We start from the raw sequence: 27427 nt of genomic DNA, 5'->3' as shown, positions 1-27427 counted from the left end.
TGACCTTGTGGTTAAGACCCAGGCAGTACATGATATTTCCACTGCAAGCCTGGGATGCAACTTCAGTTTCGTTCATTTTCACCCTTTCGCCCTCTCAAGGATTGTCCATCTAAATAAAATCAGTGTAATGAAAAGAAAGTGTTGCGTGAAAAAAAATAGCATAGGCCATTTAACACAGAATCAATCTTAGCGCTGGCCTTGTCCGCTGTGCAAATGTCTCACCTCGGTGCCTCGGCTAAGCTATTAGTCGGGCCATTGGATCTGCCTGCGTCTGCTCAAATGCCTGGGCAGGTTTTGGATGGGGACAAGATGGGTTACACCCTGCTGCTTCCATGAGATCCTAAAGTTCTATGCAGCCCTGACAGTTTGAACAACCGGAGAGCCGAGCAGGTGCAGCAAGCGATCGATACATAAGCTCACACTCGACCACGGTGCAGCCTTGGAAATGTCAATCGAGATTTAGAGAAGACAGCGTGATCTTTCTGAGTTAGTCATTTTTTCCTCTTACACTTTTGGTCTATATCTCTCATGTGGGATATGCACCATTTGAGAAAAGTGAAACACTAAAGTTAATTTGTTTCAATGCTGCATATGTTCAGAAAAATAACCAAGTTAGTAGTTGGTGGTATAATAATTATATATAATATATAATAATGACTGGATCTCATATGTTGTAGAGGAAATGACTGATCCTCTGGAGCCTCTAGTAGTATTTATTTCATAGTGAATATACATATATGGGTTTGATATATAATAATGACTGGATCACATATGTTTTAGAGAGAATGACTGATCCTCTGGAGCCTCTAGTAATGTTGTTAGTGAATATACACATATGGATTTGATATAATTCTTCTAGTAAGTAGTTCTTTCAGTAATTATTTGTTCTGTATGTGTATGTCTGCTTGCACGCAACAGTTCATTCTCGTGCCCTTTGATCAATGTCTTTCATATAGTCACAGAAGCTTTCCATATGTAGGACAAATGATTTCTAAGTTGGTGATTCTCTCCCTTTGGCAAAAAGCAAATAAACTGAATATCATTTGAATGGAGCCAGCAGAGGCCAACAAAGCAGGTCATTAACTAGATCACAGAGTACAAAACAAAGAGGCTTTGTCAACTGTGCTTTGGAAAAACAAACCTCTGCATAAAAGATGTCCTCACACTCACACGAAGCTGAAACAGTAGTTGCCATCTGGTTGTGGGGTTTAATAAAGCAGTGAATAGATTAAAAAAAACAGTCTTTTCAGTGGGTGTTCTCTGTTCTACAAAGTCTTAAAAAGAGGAGGACATGAGATGGTTTTCTTGCAAAATTAAAAACCATCATTCAAGAATTTGATCATAAAATCTATGAGAGCAACATGTACATGTACATATAGTATATTAATGATTTTGAAAAATTCAACTGCTCTTAGAGAAAAATCAGCTCTTTAATATTTAAAACCAATTTGATTTAGTTTTGTCAGGGGTCAAAGCTTAAAGCGTTTTGGTTTAAACTTTAAAGCTTCATAAGTTGCCCTTCAGAAAAAGCGTGTCGTTTACTATTAATCTTTTTTATTGCTTAACCTTTATATCATTTGGTTATTATGTATAGCTCCATCCAGGGCTTCTCAGCTTTAGTCCATACAGTATAGGGTAGCAGCTCATTGCATGTGTCCACACTTAAGTTAAAACTTCTTTTGACACTACAGTGTTGGAATGGCACACAAGCTACAAAGTAAGGTCATGGACGTAGAAGGCATCTAGAAGTCAGTTAATAGAGATTCACTCTAGTCAAGGGATGCTGTCAATACTCTTGGCCTCCTCTTTGAAGATAGGAACACAGCTTTCAATGTCTGAGCACTAGATACAAACACTAAGCCTTGCAATTCATTGTTGTTTTGTTTTGGCAGCATGTTGCCTCTAACACCCTTTTCAAATTCTTCCACCATGAAAGATCACTCAACCCTGAAATGTGACTTTAACATCAGACTGTTGTCTGTATCTTACTGTTGCAACAGGATGAACGCTTCAGGTCTTATCCACGACCGGGAGAAGAGTTCATGCCCAGAAAATCTAGAAAACATCCGACCAGATACCAGGTAAGACAGAGGCAGGATCAGAAGCAGAGAGCGAAGGATGGCAAGAGCAAAGATGAGAAGAAAACAGAAGAGCCAGAGAGCGAGTGGATGGAGGCAAAAGGGAAAATGAAATGAGAGATAGTCTGAGGAATATAAAACAAAAGTGCAGAGGAACAGAAGAAAAGAATGGGAGTGGCTGGAGGGTGATAAAGGATGGCAGGAAGAGAGATTGAGAGAGAAAAGGACAGGGATAAAGAAAAATATGAGAGATAGAGGTAAAGAAGAGTGATGGAGGTAAGAAGGAAGAATTGTAAGAGGGTTTTGATGAAAGGGCATTGAATTGATTGAAAAAGTGTGAGTAAAAAAAAAGGGAAAGGTGGAGTTGCAAAAAGAGAAAGAGCAACAGAATAAGGATGAATATGCCTCTAATGAGCAGTTTGAGGGAGATTGAAAACAGGCGCTTGTTAAATGAGCACTGAGGATGGAAAAGACGCACTCGTACTCTGCCCTTCAAATTTGCCGTAAGGGAAATCTGAGTTCCTTCACTGGTTTGCACACAAACACACATGAGCTTGTACACACCAAGCATTGAGATATCACTTGATTAGACATTTGTATGTGTGCCGAATGTGTGGTGACAGTTATCGACCCATATCCAGAGTGCCTTCATACAGGGATTGACTGCTTGAGCCTTGGAAGCAGCTGCAGGATCAATAGTCTTTACGTTTGAGACACATCTCAGAGACACAGTGCTCTTCTCTACCACTGTCTGCATGACTTTGTGTGTGTGTGTGTGTGTGTGCCGATATGTATGCGGTTTGCAGAAATGTAATTAGAGAAGTTTGTTTACTGGCTAAGAACACTGAGATATCAACTTGTCACCTCCTCTCTATTTAATCCTCTCCTGTCCTCGCAGAAAATAATGAAGCGCCTGATTAAGCGGTATGTGCTAAAAGCCCAAGTGGACAGAGAGAATGATGAAGTCAATGAAGGTAAAATTTCCTGTTCATGTCCACTTTCATTGTGTCATTATTTTCTTAGGGCATATTTCTATAACTGTGAGATAAAGTCCCTAAAATTAGGTCATACTGCATAGGTAAATACTGGATATCATTGTGAAGATTAAATGTGCTGTAAGCCTTAATACACTCACACATGTTCAGAACAGCACAGTTTCTTGACCTTGTGGATCTGTGCTACCTGCACACATGTCTGTATTCGCTTATGCTCACATGTTCTGATTGTTGTGTATTCAGTCACTTGTTCTTTTGTGTTTGTGCGTGACTGTCTCGTAGGCGAGCTGAAGGAGATCAAGCAAGACATTTCCAGCCTCCGTTATGAGCTGCTGGAGGAGAAGTCCCAGGCCGCCGGGGAGCTGGCTCTGCTCATCCAGCAACTTAGCGACAAGTTTGGCAAGAACACCATGAGACATTGACAGGACTTGCAAAAGGGGAGGATTGGGAAGGAGGGAGGAGGATGGGAGTGCGAAAGTAGGTGAAATAAGGAGGAGGTGGGGGCAAAAACCAGGGGCAGGGTAGGTATTTTTAAGATGTTGATAATGGAAGAGGGAGAGAAAAGGGACAGGGGAAGCAGGATGTTTATGCGATAGACAAGGAAGAAAGTGGGAGAAAGGCATGAGAGAAACAAACTGGATACAGAGTGAAATTTGCTAACTTAAGGCAAAAAGCAGTGTTTTGTATACGCAATGACTAATTAGGAAGGAATGTGAAAGACAATAGCTGTGGCTGCAAGTGAGCATGAGGTCAGAGGGTCAGAGGTGAAGTCAACTCGGTCGGGGCGGTTTGTGTTGACAGTTGAATTCTAATTAAACATCTTAAGGAAGTGAGAGAGGAGAGGAAGTCAGAGGCTTGTAGGCTAGGTGTGAGATAGAGGGATACATAGGAGGAGGAGAACACAAGCACCAGGGGATATGAAGAGGCACCCACAGGGCAGAAGACTGAGTCAGCGCAGCGCCGTGAGGGCCCCCACATCCGCTGCCAAGAGATATCACCAACGTGGAAGAAAGGGAAACCCAGAGAAAAGATGATGCAGAGAGTGCTGGAGGGAGAGGTGGGACAAGAGAGAAAGATATCTGAAAGAAACTGCCACTGTTATTCACACCAGAGAGACTGGCTTTCCATGTGTGTGTTTTCTTTGTGATGACAAGCATAGTGATGCCTGTCAAGATACTGTACACCCCTTTATACACCAGGCAATCTAATTAATGCATTTCCATCCACAGTGCACAACTTGTGATTGGAAGTAAGAGCAATTGAGAGAATAGCAGGAGACAATGTAGGATTTATGCACTTGTTTAAAAGTCATTAAGATAATGAAACATTAAATTTTCATCCTAACGCAGTCAGGACATTTGTATGTCCACGTCAAACACAGTAGTAGTGCAGCACCATGTGAACTGTGCAAAAGTGATAATAAAATTAGGCTACTTCAGACCTCATTCAGAATGATTTCATATACAATGTGCAACATGCTGCCAGGTTGTTGTAAGTGTGGGTATGATAATACAAACAAGATAATTTCACATGAAACCATTATCACTTTAGGTCTTGTGCATATATGAACAACTTTGAGCCAATAAATGTATCGACATATAACCTAGATAATTGATGCAGGTACTATATTCTCCTCTACATTGTGTCTTTGCAGCAGTAAGTGGCTCTGTGTGACTTGCTTTCTTAAGTAGCAGCCGAAAAGCGACGTGTCCTCAAGAAGTTCTCTTTACAGCTGTAAAATGCAGGAGGTCAGTGCTTGTGAGGAGCACTGAGGAGCATTTGGAGCACTGCCATTACACATCATTTGTTTTAGTGGGATAAACAAAGCAAATCTTTGTCATCGTAACATCATTAATCATTACAATGAAATTTCAACTTTCAAGACTGTCATAAAACAACTGTATTTGAATCCTTGACGGTAGTTTTTGGAGCTATTGAGGTTTAAATCCAAAATGCACTAGTAGAGTAAAAGGCCCCACACATCATGGCTCAGATATAGTTTAGTGATCATTTTTGGCTGGACTGCAACAGCAGGGCCAGGCCTATAAATGCATAAGTGACTGACTGACTGACTGAGTGATGAAGTTACACCATTGGTTGGCTGAATGCCACTACTTCCTGTATCTGTTTCAAATTAAAAGCCCTCTAGCCTTTCATACACGGTCCAGCCATATACTACGTTTTGACCCAGCCTTGTTAAGCTTTCAAACAAGGTTAACAAGGCTGACTTTAGAGACAGAATTTAGTTTCAGATACAGAAATGTTGTTTAAATCAAGCTTTCATTTAAACAAGTAGACGGGCTTAAACTTGTGTCTTTATTTATTTGTATGTTTCACAGAATGAAAGAGCAGCTAACTGTTTTATGTGTGCAGAACCAGGCCAATCATAAAAAGACTCCCTGAGAATGTCTTATGATATCCAGAGGTGATTCCCACAGCCAGAAAGACAAAATTACCTGAAATACTGTATTTTTAACTCGTATGCAAGAAATATTGATTAAAGTAAAATCTTGTACTGTATATTGTCATATTTTTGATCCTTGAATTAAACAGAGTAAGCTCTAAACTGGTTGGTTCATCATTGCAGTACTTTGTATGTTTGTGCTGATATATGGAGTTTGATTAAATCTATTGAGTCTAAATATCAGTGTTTATTCCCACCGGCAGCCCTCAGTGGAAGACAGACGTGCTCTGCACACTGGCAGACAGGAGAATGCACATGCACACAGATTCACACATTCAGATTAAATGCTCTGAATACAAACCATTTGACCAGCCTGGAGTACTCAAACTGCTTAAATGTACACTCACACAAGAATACACGTCCATAGTACACAATGCTGAATTCATATACATACATATACCGAGAGCCTCTATGTCGGGTTCACATTTCTCTCAGCATCTCAAAGTTCTTCACACACATCTTTACACATTTAACACATGCAAAAGTTCTGTCCCAACAAAAAACATTTCATTACTCATAAGAATCTGGCCTAAAAAAACTCTTAATAGGTAGATGTATCATTTAGTCTGTATCAAATCAAGTTTATTTGTATAGCCTAATTTCACATATAATGTCTCAGTGGGATTTACAGGCCTACAACAGAAACTGTTCCTGACTCTGTGCACATAATTAAAAAATAAATATAGACCAATATAATACTTGAATTTTTAATGTTTATGCAATGGTTTAAGTGCTTGCTTCCAGTCTGTCTGAATGCTTTAGGGCAGCCAGACAAGTCTAATTGCTGCTGGCCCCCTAGATTTATTTAAAAAGCTGCAAAAAATGTAATGAGATGGGTACAAATAGAAGAGCCAAAGCAGATTCTTAACAACTATATGCAAAAAAGACACAAAACACACACACACACACACATATACATGTATGTATGTATATGTATATATATGTATATGTATATAAGCTGCCCTCTAAAGCAGCACTGTAAACACTACTCCAACATGTGTCCAGATGTTTATCAGACCTCAGTTACACCATACCATTCATTCAACACTCTCACCGAGCACTCTCTGCATTGTTTCAGGCTGTCACTGAAAGACTTCCTTTTATTGTCTAGTCTACCATTGCACAAAGGCCAACGAACCCTGTTAAGCTGTCACTAAAACTTGCCTTAAATGGTCATCTTTTATACTTGATATGACAAGGCTCAACAGATTTGGGTGTTCTTTTTTTCTAATGAGATTTCTTTTTGGTTCAGACATCATTGGTTTATGCAGGAAGTGTCATTTCAAGGGCAGAAATATTTTGATTTAAAACTGTTTTCCACTAATTATGCCTTTTTATGTGTTGAAACCACAAAAGGCAAGTTCACAAATGACAGCTACAGGCAGGTTTTTTGTTTTTTGTCTTGAGAACTTCAAGGCCCACAAATCATGTGATGCAAACTTTTAAACTGTAAAAACCTACACTTAAAGTTTCACTTTAGAAGATTTCTCAACAATGACCATACAATCAACCAAACAAAGCATAAACTGGAGCCATCTGATTAAGCGAATCTCTAAATAAATCTTTTGTAGCTTCACCTACTGATAAAGGTTGTATGATGTGTTATATATTTTTAGATAAAATGTTGCCTAACAACTTTAAACATTCAGGAAAAACTCTACAATAATCTCAATTACAAGCTTGGGTACACTCAGTGGAGCATCCTTTCCTCTTGCTGTCTGGTTTATAACCTTTGTCACGATCTCTCTCTCTCTCTCTTTCTGTTTCCTCCACTCTTCTTCTCTCCTTCCCATCATTCACCACTGCACTAAGGCCAAATAAAACAGATATGCCAAAACAATGTCTCAAAGAAAAGAAGACTTAATTCAAACCGCGAAATGCTGTACAGCACGCGCACACGCACACACACATACATACACACATATAAACAGCAGCCGAGACCCTGGACTATCTCCATAGCAACAAAGTCAGTCCGAGGGAGATGTGCTTTTGGAAGTTCACAGGAAATTCTATTATCTGATTTCAGTGCTCTCTGTCAGACTTTTGATATGAGTTTTAGCCTTAAGGGCGTTACTGAGTAACACACTCTGTCAGTGTAGGTGTGTATTTGTGTGTCTGCGTGTGTTGGACATGTGTTTGTGTTTGTTTTAATCACAAGACTATGTGTTAAGTGTATCTGTTCGTGCACGGTTGTGTGTGACCTTTGAGGAGACTTCAGCCTGTGTGCTCACATAGAGGACCTTGAAGACTTTTCTGTGTGTGTGGAGTGTGTGTGTGTGTGTGTGTGTGTGTGTGTGTGTGTGTGTGTGTGTGTGAGGGAGAGAGAGAGAGAGAGAGAGAAAGTGTGTGTCTTAGAACAACACAGTATAACTGACATCCCCTCTCTGGCGTAATTTGTCCCAGAGGCCCAAGGCAAGGAAGTGTTTCCAGCCCTCCCTCTCTACTCTTTCTCTTCCTCTTCATCCTCCCTCTTTCTACATCCATCTCGCCTCCTCCTCCATCTGTCTCTCTCTGATTCTGTCTCTCCTGGCAGAGCAGTGAGCGATGTGACCCCCTGCCTCTAAAATACAGGGATTCCAAGGATTTGGAGGAGAGATTGTACTCCCTCTCCAATGTGCCTCTCGCCTACTGCCTGGAAGCCCCCTCAGGAGACAAACATAGCAGCATGCACTCATATATAGAAAATATGCTACATGCTTGTGTAAACATAAACATACACAGAAGCTTACCCTTTTTCTTCTTATATCATTAGAGGCTTGAACACACAGTACAGTAGGTGGGCTAAAACACCCTCTCTGCCAGAAATACACACACATTACACACTCACTGAGGCGCAAATACTCACATATGCACAGTCACACACCAGACTGTCTGTCATAAACACTCACATTTAAACAGTGAATGCTAACTCGCTCATACACAAACAAACACAAGCTGACGCTCATATATTAATGGATGCATTAACAAGGAAGCGGGCTCTTACACACTGAGATACATGCTCACAGATGACTATGTGTCACTCATCATTTTTGTACACACACACACACACACACAGATACAACCCTTATCTGTTGCATCAATCACTCCCTTAGGCATCTCAGTCTCTCATTGACGTATCTCATTAGAGGAAAACCCTCTGGAGAGGATCTCATCCGGAGAAACCTCTTAAACAAACTAAAGGATTGATTGTAGATCATAAAGCTGTCACGTTTTCAGCCATTTGTCACTAAATATAACCTTTGTCTCAGTCAAAAGTATTTTCTAACCTGGATCAACCCATTTTTTACTTATCTGACATGATCGACTGTAAAAAATCATGAATCCATAGTGTTGAGACTTTTTTATGGGTCACCATCATTGGTGAAACGCCAATATCTAATTTCTGGAGCAGTCAGAGTGTTGATAGAGTGATGAAAGAAGGGGCTATTGGGGGGCTATCAGAAGGCAAGACCTGTCAAGTGTTTACCAATTCTGTAAAGCTAGAGTGCACTGGTTGAAGATGGATGGAGGGATTGATATGACAACTCCCTGAAAAGCCTTCCAGGTGGCTCAACCGGCCCTTGAGGCACGTGAGCTGCCCCGCTGAGGAATGAGAGTAGACGCAGACATGAGTGCACTCGTAATTGCAACTGGAGCTCACAAACCTGCACGCACACACAAGATAAATGTGCCAGATGTGTATCTTTCTCATGGGATGATATCTCCCTGGAAATCATAATCACTGTCATCATCACTGCCATCACAATAAATCATAACATTTTATATATTTCAACAAATATCATAGAAAAGTTTCTACTCTCCATGTTTGAGGTTCAGAATTTAAGCACAAAATTTTACTCTGACAGACAATTAAACTATTTGAATCCCTTCGTGAATAATCCTGTCTGATTTAGGCCCAAACCACCTGAATGAATTTATCTTCTTCTTCCTCCAGTGAGATGTTTTATTCTGACTGGACTTTAGAGTTAAAGGTTTATTCTGATTCTGAATTCTCTTACAACATGAAACACCTGTTTTTAGCTGCACACTTTTCTGTTAGCAATGACCCTGGCATAAATTGAATGATAATTGATTCATTGTTTAGAGTAATTTTTTAAGAAAAAAATGTCCAAATTCTCTGATTCCAGCCCCTTAAAGGTGAATGTTTTCTGGTTTATTTATTCTTCTATATAGTAAACCGAATATCTTTGGAATGTTGACTGTTGGTTGGGACAAAAGACTTTCGAGGATGTCCCTTTGGGCTTTGGGAAGCACTGATAATAAATGTAATGAATACATTTTCAAAACACAGAAGATGCACATTCACCTGAAACGGGGTGGCTGTGGCTCAGAGGTCCACTAATTGGACGGTTGGCGGTTCAATCCCAGGCTCCTCCAGTCCACATGTCGAAGTGTCCTTGGGCAAGATACTGAACCCCAAACAACTCCCAAAGGCTGTGCCATTAGTGTGTGCATGTGAATGAGCACTATAAACTCCTCTTGATGAGCATGTTGGCATCTTGCCTGACAGCCTCTACCATCAGTGTATGAATGTGTGTGTGAATGGGTGAATGTCAGCATGCAGTGTAAAGCGCTTTAAGTGGTTGGAAGACTAGAAAGCCTCTATATAAATGCAGTCCATTGACCTATTTGCAGTATGAAACATCTGAATAAAGTCCTCTGAAATCCGTATTTGTGTAAATGCAAAGAATATGACAACAGACATTGGACGCCAATTATGTTGATGCTGATGGAATAGCCAGTCATAACTCAATGGCTGTTGTCATATTCTTTGCATTACAGCCATTGAGTCATAATTGTCATCTTCATCATCCTTAACATCATCTTCACTTCAGCAGTATTTGGCTCACTGCAAGTATCACTATCATCTATCATCATTTTTACTTTTTAATCTTTATCTCTCTATCACTGGCAGCAGTGCAGTAACTACTACGATATTTCCTGGATAAAAAAAAAAATCTCCCATTCACTCTGCAAGAAGTGAGTCTGAAAAGAGAATGAGTGAGACATAGAGAGGAAGTTATGTTTATAACAATCCCAGCGCTGCTGCTCGTAATATACAGCAACATTTCCCCTCAGTGTATTTATGTTCCTACAACATAGTTTCCCTTTTATGGGCTAGCCATAGCTGTTGCGGGACCATTCATCTTCTGACTCACTTTGCCTTTCTTTCTCTTTGTTCTGCTTCGTGTTGGGTTCAGTTTTTACCTTGACCCTCTCTCACTCACCCATCCTCCTATATTCTGTTTGTGTCTCCTTCTTTTTTTTAATCTCGGCATTAATTTTCTTCTCTGACACTTTCTGTGTGTCTCTGTCCCCTTTTGATATTAATCTTTTTTGGGGCATGTTTTATCTGTCTGTTTCCTCTTTCTGTCATTCTCTGGTATGTAACTGAGTAATTATCTGTTTCTGTCTGTTTGTCGCACCTTTCTCTCCTCACCCTGACTCATTTTACAGTAATGCAGCAGAACTTCACACTAAACACACACACATACACACACACACTAATGCTGGAGTCACAGATTCTGGCTTTTAGGGGACATTGCTTCTGTTATTTCCCACTTGATCTCTCTGGTTCCCTCCTCCTCCTCCTCCTCCTTTCCCTCCCTCACTCCCCATCTCTTCTTCCACACACCTCCTCCTCCCCTCCCTCTTTCCACCTTCTCCATCCTTTCGCATGCCTACTGGACTGAAGACCCTCCCTGCACACAGACATTCACCTGGGGCACTCCGCTCCCCTCATTCCTAAAACCTTCTTCACTGATCCTGAACACAATCTCCCTGAAATTATTCACATTTGAAATGCAAATGAAGAAGGAAAGAAACAGATAATCTAGCAACAGAGAAGCTAGCTGAGGCTCAATCTCTTAGCTCCTCTCCTGTTATTTGTTTACTGTCGTCAAGATCACACTTTGAAATGCCTCACGTGGTCTCTTACTGTCTGAATCTGCTTTGTTTGCTGCTTTTACCTGATAGATGATATCAATTTTATTGTGATTTCAGTGTAGACTTTGTAAAAATTGTTTCTTTTTATTTTCCTGTCAACATACTATTATATATACAATCTGCAAGTCGAAATACATTTTGTCCTCACAAAATATAATTTGAATGACTGCTATGTGCATATTTATTGTGTAGTTTGAAATGTATCTCAATATTTTACTATCTTACTGTCTAAAGGTGTGTTTTCTCTTTTGCTCTCATGCTAGTAGTTGCAATCATATGCGTTTGTTTTAGAAGTTACATGACAGCTCCTATCCTCATTCTGACGATCAATTAGTGATTTTTTACTGTGCAAGAAAGTGAATGCCTCCCTTTTTATCCCTCCCCGAGAGGAGAAACAGCATTTGGTGTTCTGGCGAGATAATCAAGTGACTAATTGTGGAACGTCTGATTTCTGCCAATAGGGGCGTTTGATGCGCTGGGAGGGAGAAATCCTATTTTGACGACTGATTTTTCCATGGAGGTTAAAGAGGAGATGGTTAGAAGAAAATGAACACAATCACAGAAAATGAGAGAGAGAGAGGGGACATTTGCTTGTCACATTTTTTTTGTTTGTTTAAGATTCTTGTTGGAAGTCAGTCAGACAGAGAATGGGATCGTATTGACATAAGAGATAATGCAGTCCTAGCTGCCTCTGTAGCCATTAGTGATCATATTGTGTGGTGTGTGTGTGTGTGTGTGTGTGTGTGTGTGTGTGTATGTGTGTGACTCTGTGTGTGTGTGTGTTTTCTGAGGAGGTACTGATTGGGTCATGTGTTAGCTTGTGTAAGAATTGTTTGTGTTTTGTGTGTGTATGTGTGACTGTGTGTGTTCCCTCTCTTTCTGCCTTTATGTAAGTGTGTAGCAGCGTGTGGATATGTGTGATTTATATGTATTTATGTGTCAGATGTGTCTCCCTTGCGTGTGTGTGTGTGCGCGCGTGTGTCTGTGTGCACACACTGTACGTAACAGTGCTCGCATAATCTCTCTCTCTGTCTTTTGTGTGCTTTAGTCTTGAGAGTCTGTCTGGGAGTATCAGCGTTATCAGATGCAGCGTGCGTGTTTTGTATGTGTGCGTCTGTGTGTGTGTGTGTGTGTGTCTGTCTTAGTAGGCAAGAGGGGATGGTATTATTGTCTAGAAATGCTGATCATTACTGATTTTGGAGCTTTGGTAACATTGTTTTAACGAGCCAGCCTGCCAGTGGAAGCAGTGGAGGCAGTGAATAGCAGCGATAGATAGACTATACAGACTGTATTTTTGGGTGGCTGTTGGACTCCTGCCTGTGCGGCGAATGACTCCACTACATTGTGGATACAGTTCATGCTGAGGAAAGCAACAAACAATATCACTCTTTCATGAAACAAAAATAAACAAAACTCAGTAGACTCAAGCAATTTCGTCTCAAAGGCATTAGCTGTAACGGCTGAGGAAAACACTGCTCTGAGTGCAGATTACCACCGCTTTTGTTAGTGTTGTTTACTTCACCCTCATTTGACATGGCATAATTTGAGGTGACTGAAAATGAATGATGTAAAACAGGGGCAGAAGGCTTTGAGGAGAGATTTTCTAAATGTCGATCATTTCCCTATTGGAAATAATGGAAAATAAGAGTAATAAAATAACAATCCCTGAGCAAGACCCAATTCTCCAGTTAGCTGAGAGGAGTGTGTATCATTGTGTGTTTCCCTCAGCGTGTGTGTGTGTGTGTGTGTGTATGTAAATGAAAGACAGAGTGAGTGGTGTGGCTGGTGTGTGTAGGCTACACATACATAATCCCTGTTGACTTTCATGGTTCGCCATTTGCTTTGGTTATGTCTCATCAGCAGGAGCATTAAGCTTCTTTTAAGCCCTTCTCTCTCTTTTTTCCCTCCCTGTAAAACAACATTATTAAACTTAGAAAAAGAATTTCAAAAACCTGTTCTTGTTTATCTTCATTTTGAGCTCTCAGTGCTTCATGGATGAGTTGTCTTTCTCCCCCTTTTTTTATGGATTAGAAGGATTAAGAAACAGAAAGAGAGGGAGTAAGGGGAAGAGAAGGAGGGAGGGAAAATATACGAAGAGAAGTGAGAGAAACAGACCACACAACACAGAAATGGAAGAGAGACATGAGAGACTTAGAAAGGAAAAGATGACTCGAAAGTTGTGTTTCTGTCTATGTGTGTGTATGAAAAACATATGAACAAACATATAGAAGGAAAGAGGTCATTGTTTTGTGTGACATGATGCCTGACAGGGGTCTTTGATTGGTTGAGGCCCTTAACGAAGGCTGTAGTGGTGAAGAATTACAATTCACCGCTCCTAATCAAAATTCCATTGTCGTGGGTTACAGCTAATGAGCTAAGCCTGATAACTGGCACAATTAGTCACAGAGCAAAGGCATCACTCAACATATATGTCATGGTATATCACAATCTCTCTCACTCCCTTTCTTAACGACATCACCTGATTGTGACGGGCAAGTTAGGTCTGTTACCGACCTCAAAGTGGAGTTTTGCAAATATTGATAACACTGATTTACCGCTTGAAGGCATCCACACAGACTCTGGCAAAATAGGTCAGGTTTCCTTTGTGTGCCTTTGGATTTGCCTTTGCATCCGTCTTGCATGTGTGTACTTGTGTTTATGTGTGTGAATGTATGATGGGGATGAGGATAGTAACATGCCTGTAGCGATGCAGGGAGAGAGTTCCACATCCAAAAAGCAATAATGAACAGTAATCTCCTTAGCCGTCACAATTACTGCTGCCCCTCCACATAGGTAAACAATGCTTTGGGCTGTTTTTACATTTCCCATGCGACATGTTCATTCCACCAAACTCTGGTCCACTATAATCCTCTTTGTTGTTGAATACAGAGTTGATGCGGGACACCAGGACATTGCTATTTATATGTTATTTCTAGGCTAGTTTGCTTATTATTATAACTTATTATTGTCTGTGTTTGGCATCAAAATCCGTTTCCCAATTTGGGGAAGGTTTACAGTATTTTTAGCTGCAATGTGTGTGTGTGTGTGTGTGTGCCCCTCTGTCCTTGCTCTATGCCTGCCAGCCATTCTGTTGTGACAGAACAGGTGCAGATGAATATGAAACAGATCGGCAGAGCTTTAAGGGTCTGGCCCTTTGTATGTATGCTCATGTATGAAGCATCATGTAAGAGCAGTCTGGCTTCCAAACTCCAACTTTAGCACCTTCTTTTTAGTGTCGAGCAGGGATGTCAAATCTATTTCACAGAGAGCAAACACGGTTATGTTCTAACCACACAGGCCAGGACATGTCATTTATATACAAGAGCAGTTTTGTTGCGCTTTAATCTGAAGTCTTAAGTAAATGGACAGAGAGTTGAGCTCTAATATCCAACACTTTATTAAGTCAGACATTTCGACTACCATGTAAACCTTTTCTAAAACTGAATCACCCGATCAAGATCTTACACACACTCACCAATCTCACACCCTTTCCTGTTCTCTCATCACCCCAGTGTGAGACATTCCCCACACTGGCCCAGAAATGGCTCTGATTCAACTTTCTCTCGTCATTTTATATTATATGATGAGATAGATAGATAGCTAGACAGACAGACAGACAGACAGACAGACAGACAGATAGATAGATAGATAGATAGATAGATAGATAGATAGATAGATAGATAAGATAGATAAGATAGGACTTGCTCTTGTGACTTTCTCTCAGAGACATATCTCTGTCCGGTGACGTCCCTCCAGCGCCCTCCTTCCTCTCTCCTGATCTGCAACTCTCTCTCCCTCTTTTTCTCTCTCTCTCCTTCATTCGCTCTGTCATACACACGCAACCCAGGGCAAGGATGGGAAGCTGTTTGCGACCCAGTGTGCTGCTGTTTTTTGTCCTCTATTAATCCCACCTGTCATTTTATTTTAGTCATACTGGATTGATAATCCCGTGAGGGCAGGCCGTCGGCTGCATCTATCTGACACGTACCGACCTTTTACTGGATAAAAGCACCAGTAAAGAGCTGGAAAAACTGGGGATCCGGCGTGACCTTCCTCTGCGCCCTGTACGCACAAGTAAAGGCGATCCTGTTTTGCTGCGCACCACCACGCACACGAGGACGTGTGCGCAATGATCGCCGTCGAACTTCACCACCTATGCCAAACCCTAGAGTCATTTGGATATCGCTACAGTAGCCGACCATAACGCAGTATGTGCTTAACCACACGCGTGGCAGGATGATTTGGGATTAAACACCAACAAGTGGAAATTGGTTCTCTGTTCCTTCACTGGGGCTCTGATCAGTACTGACACATGGATTTGGTCAGATCGGCTTAATGTGGTGAGGGACATTCGGTTGATATCCCACCCAGCGACATATGGACTGTGGGCGCAGAATTGAAGCTATCGACCCGCCGCTTCGCCACAGCGCGTCCTCGGTGGGGCTGGAGCGGACAGAGACGGGGACACTGAGGAATGCGGAGCCGGGATTTAGTCTTTGCCAGCTCACCTGCGGAACTCTTCGCAGCGCACACCAAAGTAAGAAATCCCCTTAACTACAACCATGTGTCTTGGGTTCGTTTAACATTGCTGTGAGATTCCACAAAGAGCAATATCACAAGGTCCCATGATATTTCTAGGAATCTGTTTGGACTTACAGTGACTCCAGCCTACTTTTTTCATTAACACATATGGCATAACTGTGACATGATACACTATGTGCATATAGTGTAGATTTTCTGTGGAGTTTATCAGTGACCTTGTCAGACATAAAATGCATAACTCAGATTTTAATAGTCTATTCCTATCCTAAAAGGCTGTTTCTAATGTCACACAGAAATAGCTGTTTCTTTTTTGTCAGTGTTGCTGAAGCAGAAATAGGACATCCATAATGATAAAGCATGTAGCTATATCCTATCTTTAGTGTGGAACACATGTTAAGAAGGCTACATAACCCTCTCCGTCTCTTTTCATCCTTCCAGCCGACCCACGTAGCCGGTGAGCCCGCGGGGCGCCATGCTCAGACAGATCCTCCTCAACTCCACCGACACCCCGGACTTCGACTTGGTGCTCATGGCCCAGTCGTCCACGCACGCCCCCGCCTCCTTGAACGCCTCCCACGGCGGCTCGGTAAGCGTGGCCGCACTCCTGAGACCCACCACGGGGCGGGGGGGAGGGCTCCGCGATGGAGAGTTCCACAAACCGGACCTGATCACCTACATAGTCATGTGCCTGCTGCTGTTCCTGATGGTGCTGTTCATTGTATTCTTCATCAACTGTCAGCTCCGGAACTCTTTCTTCGCCTCCATGCCATATGACAGGTCGCTGAGAGAGGCCCGGACATCCTACAAGTAGGCGAGAACCCTGGGACTCTGGGTCTTTACTGAGACTCTGGTGGGGGTTAAGAACTCACTGACCCCTGAACTTCTGCTGCACGTACTGTACACATGAAGTTGTTGCCTTTATCATGTCTCTTGGACACATTGGCCTAAATAGGCCATCCAACAACAAGACCTTACATGGCTGGTCAGGGCCTAAATTATGCCAAAAGTTCTTTCACTTTCAGCCCCTTTCCCCAAAAAAAACAGCACTTCAGACCATGGGGTGCAATTTGAGAAGATGAGAGGTGTGTGGGGGGCCTACTGCGGATGGGAAGATAACAGTAGAGGATGTGAAACTCCTGATCAAATTAGTGACTCATACATTTTCTGGTAATTAAAGAACAAAATGTAAAACCATCCATCATTTCCCATCAATCCTGGCAGTGCACTTTGGAAAAAAAATCTTAATTCCTTACAGTGTACTCCCAAGCTTTATTAACGCAGCTAGTTGCTTACAAATTTGCCCTGGCACCTGGGGGTTTATGTCCAGATTCATAGTTTTCATTTCACACTGGCCTTGACAAGACGAATCTGTTTTTTTTCTTTTTCTGTGGAAACGTGACTTATGTCAACGTAGAAAGGGTCTACGGTGGTTTGTATATAAAATATTTTGTATAACTGTAACTTAACTGTATGTCTTGTGAAATGATGCAATCAACACACAAATTTCCACCCTTTTGTCCATTGTAAAATGATAATTAAATGGCAGACTGCAGGCCTCACATAAAGATATTCAAATACTCTGAAGTTGAAGTCTTTCCATCTATCCACCTGTTTATGAATGGCGATGCTGAAGATGGTGCTGATGCAGCTGCTGATGTGAGGGACCAACTGTTAATCACGTAATACGTCGGTATGGGGCGTTTTTACGAGTGCTATAGGGCTGCCAGCGTTATCGTGCACTTTCACTTTTAATTAACCTTTCCTCCGCAATTTATAGCACCAATATCCCGGAGAGTGAAGACTTGAGGCTGAAGTATATGACGAGTCGTGAGCGATAAACCAAACTGTTGTCGGTTTCAGTGCCACCGGTGATGCGCAAATCCTCTCCAATCTTGTTGTTGGAAAACATCTCTCACATACCACGACAGACAGATGAGCCTATCTCTGTAATCCTGCGACTTTATGTGTGTGTGTTTATGCGTGTGTGTGTGTGTGTGTGTGTGTGTGTGTGTGTGTGTGTGTGTGTGCGCGCGCGCGTGCGTGTGTGTGCGTGTGTGTGTGTGTGTGAGGTTTGAGGTTTGAGTATGTCTGAGAAGTAAGAGAAACACTACATCCGTGTTGGATAATCTCGAAATCACTCAAGCCACAGGTGGAGTCACTGAATTCCACATTCATCCAGTGCTTCACTGACATGATCATAGCACAGTGATTGTTGTCTGTGGTGCGCAATTAAAATATGTGGGCCTACCGGATTTGAGAGGCACTGAAATAAGACGTTGCAAGCTGAGGACAGAACACCACATCTGCCTGGGATGTTGGACTTCTAATGAAGCCTATAATAGCCTAGTAGCCTATAATTTAATGTCATTTTTCTACAACTCTGTCAGCCAGTGCCAATTGCATTTTTCAATGCACAGACATAGAGATATAGAACAACATAAAGTACATCCCAGTTGCTCCCTATTAAACATCGGTACAATTATTTTGCTTGTTAGGCTGGATTAACTCTGGTGACACCGTCGCGCCTGCTGTTTATATTTTAATCGCTTGGTGGAGCCCTAAGTCTGATTGTTTGCACAGTATGATCACAGTACTAACTGGCAAAGTGCCTGTGCGCCAAATATGTTGAAATATCACCTTTTAAAACCACAAAAACGACTGCACAGAACAGAGACGGAACTAAAGTAGGATCTTTGCATTGTAATAAGGAGAGGAGGGTTACTAGAGGCGACCTACAGCCTAATAGTCATTGCAACACACAGTCTCCGTTTCATTTATGTTAAAGTAGATTGCTTATGCAGTATCTAGGTGTGTGCAACCTTATATTTCTCAGAAGGGGTTTCTAGTCAGACTTTAAACTCGTCAAAGAGTCACTGAGACTCAAATGTTTGTTGGATTTTTGTAATATGGTTATAGGCTATTGTCAGCAGAAAAACAGCAGTGGTGAATAATAGGAGAGACCACACTACAGTAGTCTTTAGTAACAGCCTGTACATTCTCTCATAGGTCACTTGTAACGAACCCCCCCCCCCCCCCACCGACTGTCACACTTGAGTTAGTGAACAGCATTACCCGCTTGAAATCTGAATTGTGGTCTTTGAGTGGATTTTATAGTCTAGATCATGACACAATTATGACACACTGCGTTTTTACACCATTTGTGTAGTTCTAAACACACTGTGATGCCATGGAAACAGTCCATGGTAACAATCTTGGTCAAAACTTTCTTTCCTTTCCTGCATTTGGATAGTTCCCATAACATGAGTAAGCAGTTAAACTAGCCCTCATTTCACTAGGGACCTCTGACTCTCCGTCACGCTGCTCTGACCATGACTGCACCCTCAGCTCTGTGCAGTAAGGGTAGATTTCTCTGTTAAATCCTCTCAGGTGTAGCCGCAGAGCGCAGGCTCCTCCCCAGCCAGCTCTGACCGGACTGTCAGAAGAACAGGAAGACACCTCCTCTAGCTAAAGACGGTAGTCGCTCCCCCGGCTGTCAGTCAGGGGTTAAAAAGTTAACTAAACTTGTAGCAGATATGGAAACTAATTTGAAAGACACAGTCGAGTCAAGTTATCCGTAACACCAACTCGTCGTCCGTGTTGTAGTCGCCGAAACAACTTGTGGAAGTGGGGAGAGTTTTTTTTTTGTCCCCAGTGAGACTCTACCTACTGTAGCCAGGCGAGCTAGCCTAGCTAACGCTAACGTTAGCTACCGTTTACTTTCGGGACTTAAAATTTCCTTTGGTTAAAGCTTCGGTTTGTGTTACATGTGGATACTCATCTACACTGGTGATTAAAGTCCTCGTTTGTATTTTATAGACGCATCACGTTGGTTTATCTACTTTTTGCCCCGAGGACTTGTGGCTCTGCTTTGAATTTCCCTCCTTCAGTAATACAGACATAGCGAGGGGCTCGTTCGGTGTGGTTGGCTTCCTACCAAATCATTAGCAACCTTGTGCTAATTGTGGCTAGTTAGCCAGGACATTAGCCTAGGCCCAAAGGGGAATTACAGTTGCCTTTTTCCCTAGTAAAGAAACAACGTCAGAGGAAACTCTTGCTTTGTGATTTACGCTTGAGTTCAGGGAGATTACCCGCCTCACCGTTTTATGTTGACACTCAGTTCAAGGGAACGGATTAACTAATAAATATGGATCCACACACGGGAAATTCTGCCTCAGCTCCTGGCCCCAAGAAGGACAAGAAATCAAAGAAGAATTATGAGGAAGGAGATGGGAAAAAGAAATTTGTGAGTATCCAGCTGGTTCAACTTTCTGCATTGTCGAGATCTGTTTGGCAAACTTACAGTGGCCTCATAAAATGTTGCACCAAACTTCACTGATAGTTACATTTTCTTCTCATTTTTCAAGTGAAGCTACAAAGCAAGTAGACAGCATACCTATAATTCCTTTCACCCTTTAAAGCTGGTCACCAGCTGTCAGAAGAGCTGTTACCCTGTAGCATTCTTGATTCAGGTCAAGGGAAGTGTCAACATAAAAGGAAGTAGGTGTCTCTCCAACACTGATGACTTGTACTGTGCAATAAACCTTCAGTTGTTCAGTCCTGACAAATTGCAACACTTAAACACATGACTCAGAGATCTTATTTTTTTAAAACATTTTTAAACACCATTTGAAAAGCTATAAAGACAGTTGAACACTTACGACCTAAACCAAGTCATGATTGTGTTATTCTTATTTAGGTGTGGCAGTGTTTGAATTTTCTCGAGCGGACTTAATTATGATGACATGATGAGGTGTCTAAATGGCTGTGTCAGCATGTGTCATTCAGTGTGGTTTCTAGATGAGAGCAGAGAAGTAGCCACCAATCACCAGTAGTGATGCTTGTCACCAGGCAAGGCATACTGTCGTGTAACTTTACCCCTCGGCCATGTCTAACAACAGGTGAAAACTGATATTGTACACACTGAGAAAAGGTAACCATAGAGGATACTACAGAAGACACATCTGGTCTCTGTGTTAATAATTCCACCACACACACACACGCGCACACACACACATTCAATTTTAACTTTAAGAGCGTTTTCAGACTCTTTATTGGTCTCACTCAGAAGCCCCCTTGTTTAAACCACAAGATACTTTATATCCTGCTGGCAGCAATTAACAGTTTCATACGTCACATACAGAATGGTTTGTTCAGGCTTTTTGTTGAGAACTTTTTCATGTAAATAGTGCCACCTGGGCTTGAGCCCAACAGCAAGTTTGCCAAGCAGTAGGGATGGAAGCCTGAATTTGTTTTTGTTAGTGGTGTGGTGTTGATTTAGAAGAACTAGTGCACTGGTACAAATGGTTAGTCAATACTAGCATGTGTAATACTTTTTGAGTAGTTAAAAGCTGTCCTTACTGTACTTGAAATGTATACACTCTTTTTAGCCTTTGAAAACGATTTTTATTTTTAAAGACTAGATGGAGAAATAGGTGAAAATAAAGAACTTCTCGTGATGAATGGGGTAATGCTCCAGTGTTGTTAATGTGCACACAAGCACAAGATTTGGTAGTGGCATAAGTAAACATGAGTCATAGACAGAAACCAATTGTGCAATGTCCTGAGATAACTCTGCCTGTCTGTGTTTGAGTGTGAGTCTGTCTGATAGTGTGAGTGCATGTCTGTGTGTGTTAGGCTAGAGTGCCCACCTTTTTAGACTGAGGTGTATCCTTGACTTCAACACACGCTAACTCTGAAACGTCAACCCGACCTGGTAGAATTTTTATTATGCAACACACACACACACACACACACACACATTAGCTATGCCACTGTCAGAGTTCAGAGGCTAAAGGGTGTACGATCATGTGTGGTGTACTTGATCTACAGTGTAGAGTGTCAGTGACACAGCTTCACTTTATCTATGACTTCATCACTTTCCTCTCTGGCCTCTCCTCAGACACGCTAGTGATCATAACTTGATGTGATATGAATGACTTAGTGACGTGTGTGTGGTGTCTTCAGTCAGCTTGGTATTTGGTATTCCAAGCCAGAATCATCCATGTATGAATGCCTCTCCATTGTGTCGTCTACGACTGAATGAAGCAGTGTGGGTGGGTTATCCAGCGTTAGTCATTGTCACTTTTTCTAGACACTGGCACAGTTTTTGGATGAATCTATGATTGGATGGATTAATTCTTTTTATACAGTATGTTGATGGAATAATGCCACTGACTGACTTCAACTGGGTTTAGGGATTAAGACAAATATGTTTTATTTATGTTCTTTAATAATAATTTAATTACAATTTATTTATAATTACATTCTGCCCCATCATGTTTATTGCAGCTCTATCCCACAATAAAATGCTGTACTGGGCTGTGTTGTTTTTGTTTTACTGTATGAGTGCCCACACTGGCTGGTGTTTGGTGTATGTAACCTGTAGTTATGTCTCACAAGAATGCTTAACATGATTCACTGTGGTTTCAGGTACCCCTGTAGCTGAGCATGATCCAAGTATTTTGTTTGAAGCCAAAATCAGGTCATTTTCAGCTTTTCTCTCTGATGCAGGGTTCTTCAGGCCCGTAGAGACACAAAAGATCAGCATCTACGAGTGCTGTTGACATAAACAGGTTGGCTCAACCCAGCAGCCAGGCTCAGTGTGGATTAGCCAGGGATCACTGCCTTGGACAGTTGTTTGGGATACAAGGTGAATTTGTAGATCACAGATTCTGGCTGGGACATCTTGTTGAGTTTGGCAGGTTATCAATTTTTTTTTAGGTGGAACAGTTTTTTTTTGAATATCCTCAAGTAGAAGTTGACTTTTTCTGGCACTGATAAGGAATAGTAGTTATCAAGGAGACTGAACTTGAGCATGTTGTTCTGGGGCCCCTGGGACATCCCTGCATTTCTGTCAGAGCTTTATTGGTTATTCACTCGTTATTGGCATTTCATATTGTCAGTTCAATGAATTTGATATTACTGTGAGTTGGATTGTTAGCTGAAATTATAGAACTTTCTTTTCAGAGACTGAAAACTGTGTCAGTGGATGGCTTGCAATAACATAAAATTGCACTCTAAGTGGAGAGACTAGGCAATTCTGATAATTTAAAAAAAATGCTAATTATCATCACACAGTATGTGACTCATAACTTCAAGCAATAAAACTAACACGCAGACACACTACACTTTTTCCAGGAATTTGAACAAGACCAACCTGCTGTAGCTGATGCTGAACAGGCAGCCCTTGAGCAAGTGTCTTAGTGGTACATATTTTCTCTGTTGTTGAATATTCACAGTTGGAAAATGTGCTGACTTGCTCATGCATGCAGTCTTAACCCACCAGTCTGATTGCTTCTGTTGTCTTAATCGATAATAATTTTTATGACATTAATTATTTTTATATTGTGAATGTGGACATACAATAAGAAAATGTATGGAAATAAAAAATAGATGCAGTGGGAGTTACTTTGCAACCGAGTTGGAGCACATTGAATTTAAGTTTTGATTTTTTCTGAGGCACCCAGAGATTCCCAGCTCTATGGTCTTGATACAGAATACATCGTGATATATGCCTATATTGATTATTTGTCCCACCCTTAAACAAAAGTAGTACATTCATGTTGAAGGGAAGCCACAATACACTCAAGCACTGTTTACAAAAGCAACCAAAATAGCCTATTCAATTATGGGGCAGTTATTTTCCTCTGAGTCTGCTGATTTGTGTTGGGATAAGTGTTGAACACAGATGAACATGTTGGTGTTCATCTTTGAAGATCTGATTAATGGTGATGATAAGTGCACCTTCCTTCAAGCATAAAACCTTGCGCTGCATGTGCAGTAGTGCACCGACTTCCTGGGGGAACCACCTCAGCGAATGCTTAATTTAAGATAACGCCATGATTTAAGCCAGTCACGACGCATTCTGACTTGAATAATGTGAATCAAGTAGAGTAGTTGCCCTTTTTCTATTTACGCATGTCTGTGTTGTTCCCCCAACACACACACTTAGGTACATAGACACAGTTTCCTGTTCTCTACATCTCAGGGGAAGAAGAGCATACTGTGAGGCGGAGAATGGGATGACTGAGTACCAGCGTGAAACTGGAGTGGTTAATGGACTGCTAGTGGCAGGGGCCTCTTGGCTCAGAGTGAACAGGAGTATTTTAGAGAGCAAGGCTGAGCAAGGGAAAAACAAGTGAACCATCAATGAGCGCGGACTGAGGAAGGCAGTGAGAGAGAGAGTGAGAGAGAGTGTGTGACAGAAAGCAAAAGAGAGAGTGGGAAAGAAGCCAGCAAAGAGAAATGCAGATAAGGAGATTAAAGAAAGCAGAAAATGCGCATGAGTGGGGGTGCAGTCAGCAATAATAACAAGTTATAGGTGATGTGATGGGTATGGAAAGCTTAAATTACTGAGTTGATTCTAAAAACAGCTACTCTTGTTTTTGTAGCAGCAGTTAAAGGGTAAATCTGTGCAGAAAACTTCTGCAGCATGGCCCCGTGTGGTCGAAACTTCCACGGATGTTGGCACCTGTGGTCACATCCAGTCTGTGATTTAATAGCAGGTGTTGCTTATAAGTTGACAAAAATAAAACTCCTGTTGAGACATCATTGAGATGTGGCCAGAAGTGCAACATGAGTGAAAATTTCAACCCACAATGAGCAGTTCTGCCTTTTGTGATTCAATGTGTATTTAACCTGTAAATTGTTAACTTAATGAGATGTATGATAGGTTAATGTGAAGAGACTTTCTTTTTAGATGCTTGTCGTTCATCCTCTAGTTAGACTAATGTCCTGCTCAGACACCATAATTAGATGGGATTAAGACACTTGTTGGAATAATCCTCCATGGGTGGGCATAATGATTAACGTGCATAGTGGTCTCTGTTTGGTCAGTCCTTACTGTACTCTACAGATCGGAAAGGAGCAGCTGTTGGCTCAGCCGAGGGCTGTGTTTGGTTTGCTCTGAAGCCTGTTCTGACTGGATGTGAGTTGTGTAATAAATGTGCCGGTGACCAATTTGTTGAGGCAGGCACACAGAGGAATGCAGAGTCACTACACTGAAATACCATACTCAGAGTGGAATCTCACCCTCATATGGCTGGTTGTTAAGTAGTTTCAAGTACCTGATGAGCCGTCTCATGGATGGGTAGTCAGTGGGAACATATAATAGCGGTTGTCCTAGCATGTTGCTTCAGGCAAAAAAGGTTTTCATACTACCAGTAATTATCCCTCCACCTCTGTTAACACCAACAGGGAATTTCTGGGAAAACTGTAATAAAATACAACTTTAAATGACATAACACTTAGGGATGGGTCTTGAGAACCAGTCTTAAATTGATACTGGTTTCTGATTGGTCAGAACTGTATTACTGATAGCTCCAGCAGCATTCAGCACTGCCGTCGGTATTTGAAGGTTATTCATTCATTCGTTTAATGTTCAGCTTTTTTGTTTGCCTACTGTTAAAATTAACTTTTCCCCATGTCAAGCCGTCTGCAAATGATGATGCACTCATGAGTGTTGCAAGACCACGTTGCTGTTGTGTTTACATTACCTGGACTGTAGTTACAATGGGCAGGTTAAAATTCTCTGAAGAAGGGGATAATTGTAACAAAGCGAAACCCCCCCCCCCAATAGAACAATATGTCATGTATTTGCAGTGTTTTGAATTTTCTGAGCAAAACAGCTTTCCTTCTAGTCAGTCCAGTCCCCCTGGCCAGAGTTAGCGAGTGACTCCAGAGTTCAGATTAAAACAGATAAAGGCTACATTGAGCACTTGTGCACCTAGTTATAAATTTGAATCCCATTAAATTAAGGAAGAGTATTGACAATAGTAATGCAAAGTATCGATACAATAAGCAGTACCAGTATTGATAAAATCATATTGATACCCAACCCTAGTCAGACTGGAGCATTTTATTAGCTTTGCTGAATGTTGGAATCCATTTTTATGAAAATTGTGAATTTTCTCCCCCATTTCTTACATTAGACTCGCACAATGGAGCTAATATTTCATGGCAACTGTGAATTAGAATATTGCTGAGACCCAGAACCCCTCCCTATACATATAGACAATGTCAGGTATTTAATTCTACCAAATATTCCCATGTCCTTATTTTATCTATAAACCTTTTTTTAAAGGAAATTCCAGAAAATGCATTATATTACAATATATACAGTACCAGTCAAACATTTGGACAGACCTTCCCATTCCCTTGAATGAGAAAGTGTGTTCAAACGTTTGACTGGTGCTGTATGTGGACATATAATAGGGTAAAATTACATTCTGTGATGGAAGACTTTACACATTTTGCCCACTCTTATTAACTATAGTACTTTCTTCTGTAGGCAGTAGTACTGACTGCCTGTCCAAACCACTGTGTAAGCATTCTGCATGCTTACACAGTGCCGTTTTTTCCTACTAACATACTGTCACGTAGTAAGCTAACTGATCAGACATGTTATATTTAGGCTGCTGTGCAAATGCTGCAAATCTTATAGTGACAGGGCTTGACATTGGACAGTGGCAGGATGATCAGTGTGAGTGTTGAAGAGGGGGTTAGAGTTATGTCAGTCATCAGCTTATTAATACTCTGAAGAAAAATGCAGTGTCACAGCTCTCCCTTGTCCTTGTCACATGGTGCAGCTGACTATTCTTGTGTTCCTTATGTGTCTTTTGTGCACAAAGTCATGTCTTCCGGTCTGTGTTTGCGTAGATGCTGCCGTGCATGTGTTGTATAGTGTGATGCAGACAGGCTGTAGAGGAAACACAGCATTCTGCTTCTCTGCATTTCATTCTTTGTCATGCTTATTTCCTCTTCCTCTGAGAAGCACTTTCAACAAATGCCTGTTTGCATATGTTGCTCGGAGCTATTGAATATTTACCAGCAGTCAATTTTACCCGCCCAAATGTTTGTCGAAGGCCTTCGCGAGGTGTGAAGTCTGTCAGCAGGCTAGTCCAGACAGTTTTGTTTCACTTGTTTTGCTCACTCTCATGTCTTACTCAAAATGAACTGTCACCTTTCTGCATTTCTGTAAATGTAAATTCATGACAGACTCAAATTTGTAGCTCCACTTTTCAACAATGTTTGTATATTCTTTAGGGAAAATATATAAAACTATAAACTTCAAACTACTCTGTATTCCTGAGTGAATCTTTATTTCTCACATGCTCATTTTGTCAGCTGTTAAATCTTACTTCTCCTTCTTGTTTTTTGTAGTTGCGTGTGTGTGAATGCATGCACACTCATACAGATATGTCAGTGTTTTCACCCTGTTATATTATTTCTCAAATTCTGAGGGCTGTGACAGGAAGTTGTGCAAAAATAGCGAACAGGATGCTTCCTTATTCTTCCCCATTATTGCTTACCCCTTATCTCCCTCCTTCCCTCCTTTCAATCCATTGTACTAGGAGGCACCAGTGGGATAGTAAATATGTTTATACACAAATACTCCCTCTCTC

At 41.4% G+C, this 27427-nt stretch overlaps 3 protein-coding genes across 21 annotated transcripts in view; all 3 read left to right on the top strand.

Annotated features, from left to right (window-relative positions):
- The window catches only part of LOC122990175 (short transient receptor potential channel 7), a 63668-nt gene extending 58075 nt beyond the window's left edge, over positions 1–5593 (top strand). For all 17 annotated transcript variants that reach the window (XM_044363339.1, XM_044363333.1, XM_044363336.1 and 14 more), the window contains 3 exons: positions 2001–2081; positions 2977–3052; positions 3356–5593. In XM_044363339.1, coding sequence (XP_044219274.1) covers positions 2001–2081; positions 2977–3052; positions 3356–3495 — 297 coding nt within the window. In that variant the 3' untranslated portion in view covers positions 3496–5593. The remainder of the gene's footprint in view (positions 1–2000; positions 2082–2976; positions 3053–3355) is intronic.
- Positions 5594–15294: 9701 nt separating this feature from the next.
- LOC122990610 (small integral membrane protein 32-like) lies at positions 15295–17572 on the top strand. Its single transcript, XM_044364009.1, has 2 exons — positions 15295–16020; positions 16464–17572. Exon 2 carries the CDS (start codon positions 16498–16500, stop codon positions 16834–16836), a length of 339 nt encoding a protein of 112 aa, XP_044219944.1. The 5' UTR covers positions 15295–16020; positions 16464–16497; the 3' UTR covers positions 16837–17572.
- Positions 17573–19259: 1687 nt separating this feature from the next.
- Positions 19260–27427, top strand: part of LOC122989913 (protein diaphanous homolog 1-like) — a 105664-nt gene continuing 97496 nt past the window's right edge. For 2 of the 3 annotated variants that reach the window (XM_044362956.1, XM_044362955.1), the window contains exon 1: positions 19264–20268. In XM_044362956.1, coding sequence (XP_044218891.1) covers positions 20170–20268 — 99 coding nt within the window. In that variant the 5' untranslated portion in view covers positions 19264–20169. Of the gene's footprint in view, positions 20269–27427 lie in introns of all 3 variants that reach the window. The other variant, XM_044362957.1, reaches the window with a different exon arrangement.

Source organism: Thunnus albacares, chromosome 10 (genome assembly GCF_914725855.1).
Source record: "Thunnus albacares chromosome 10, fThuAlb1.1, whole genome shotgun sequence".
Classification (NCBI taxonomy): domain Eukaryota; kingdom Metazoa; phylum Chordata; class Actinopteri; order Scombriformes; family Scombridae; genus Thunnus; species Thunnus albacares.
This window is presented reverse-complemented; position numbering and strand designations above follow the sequence as displayed.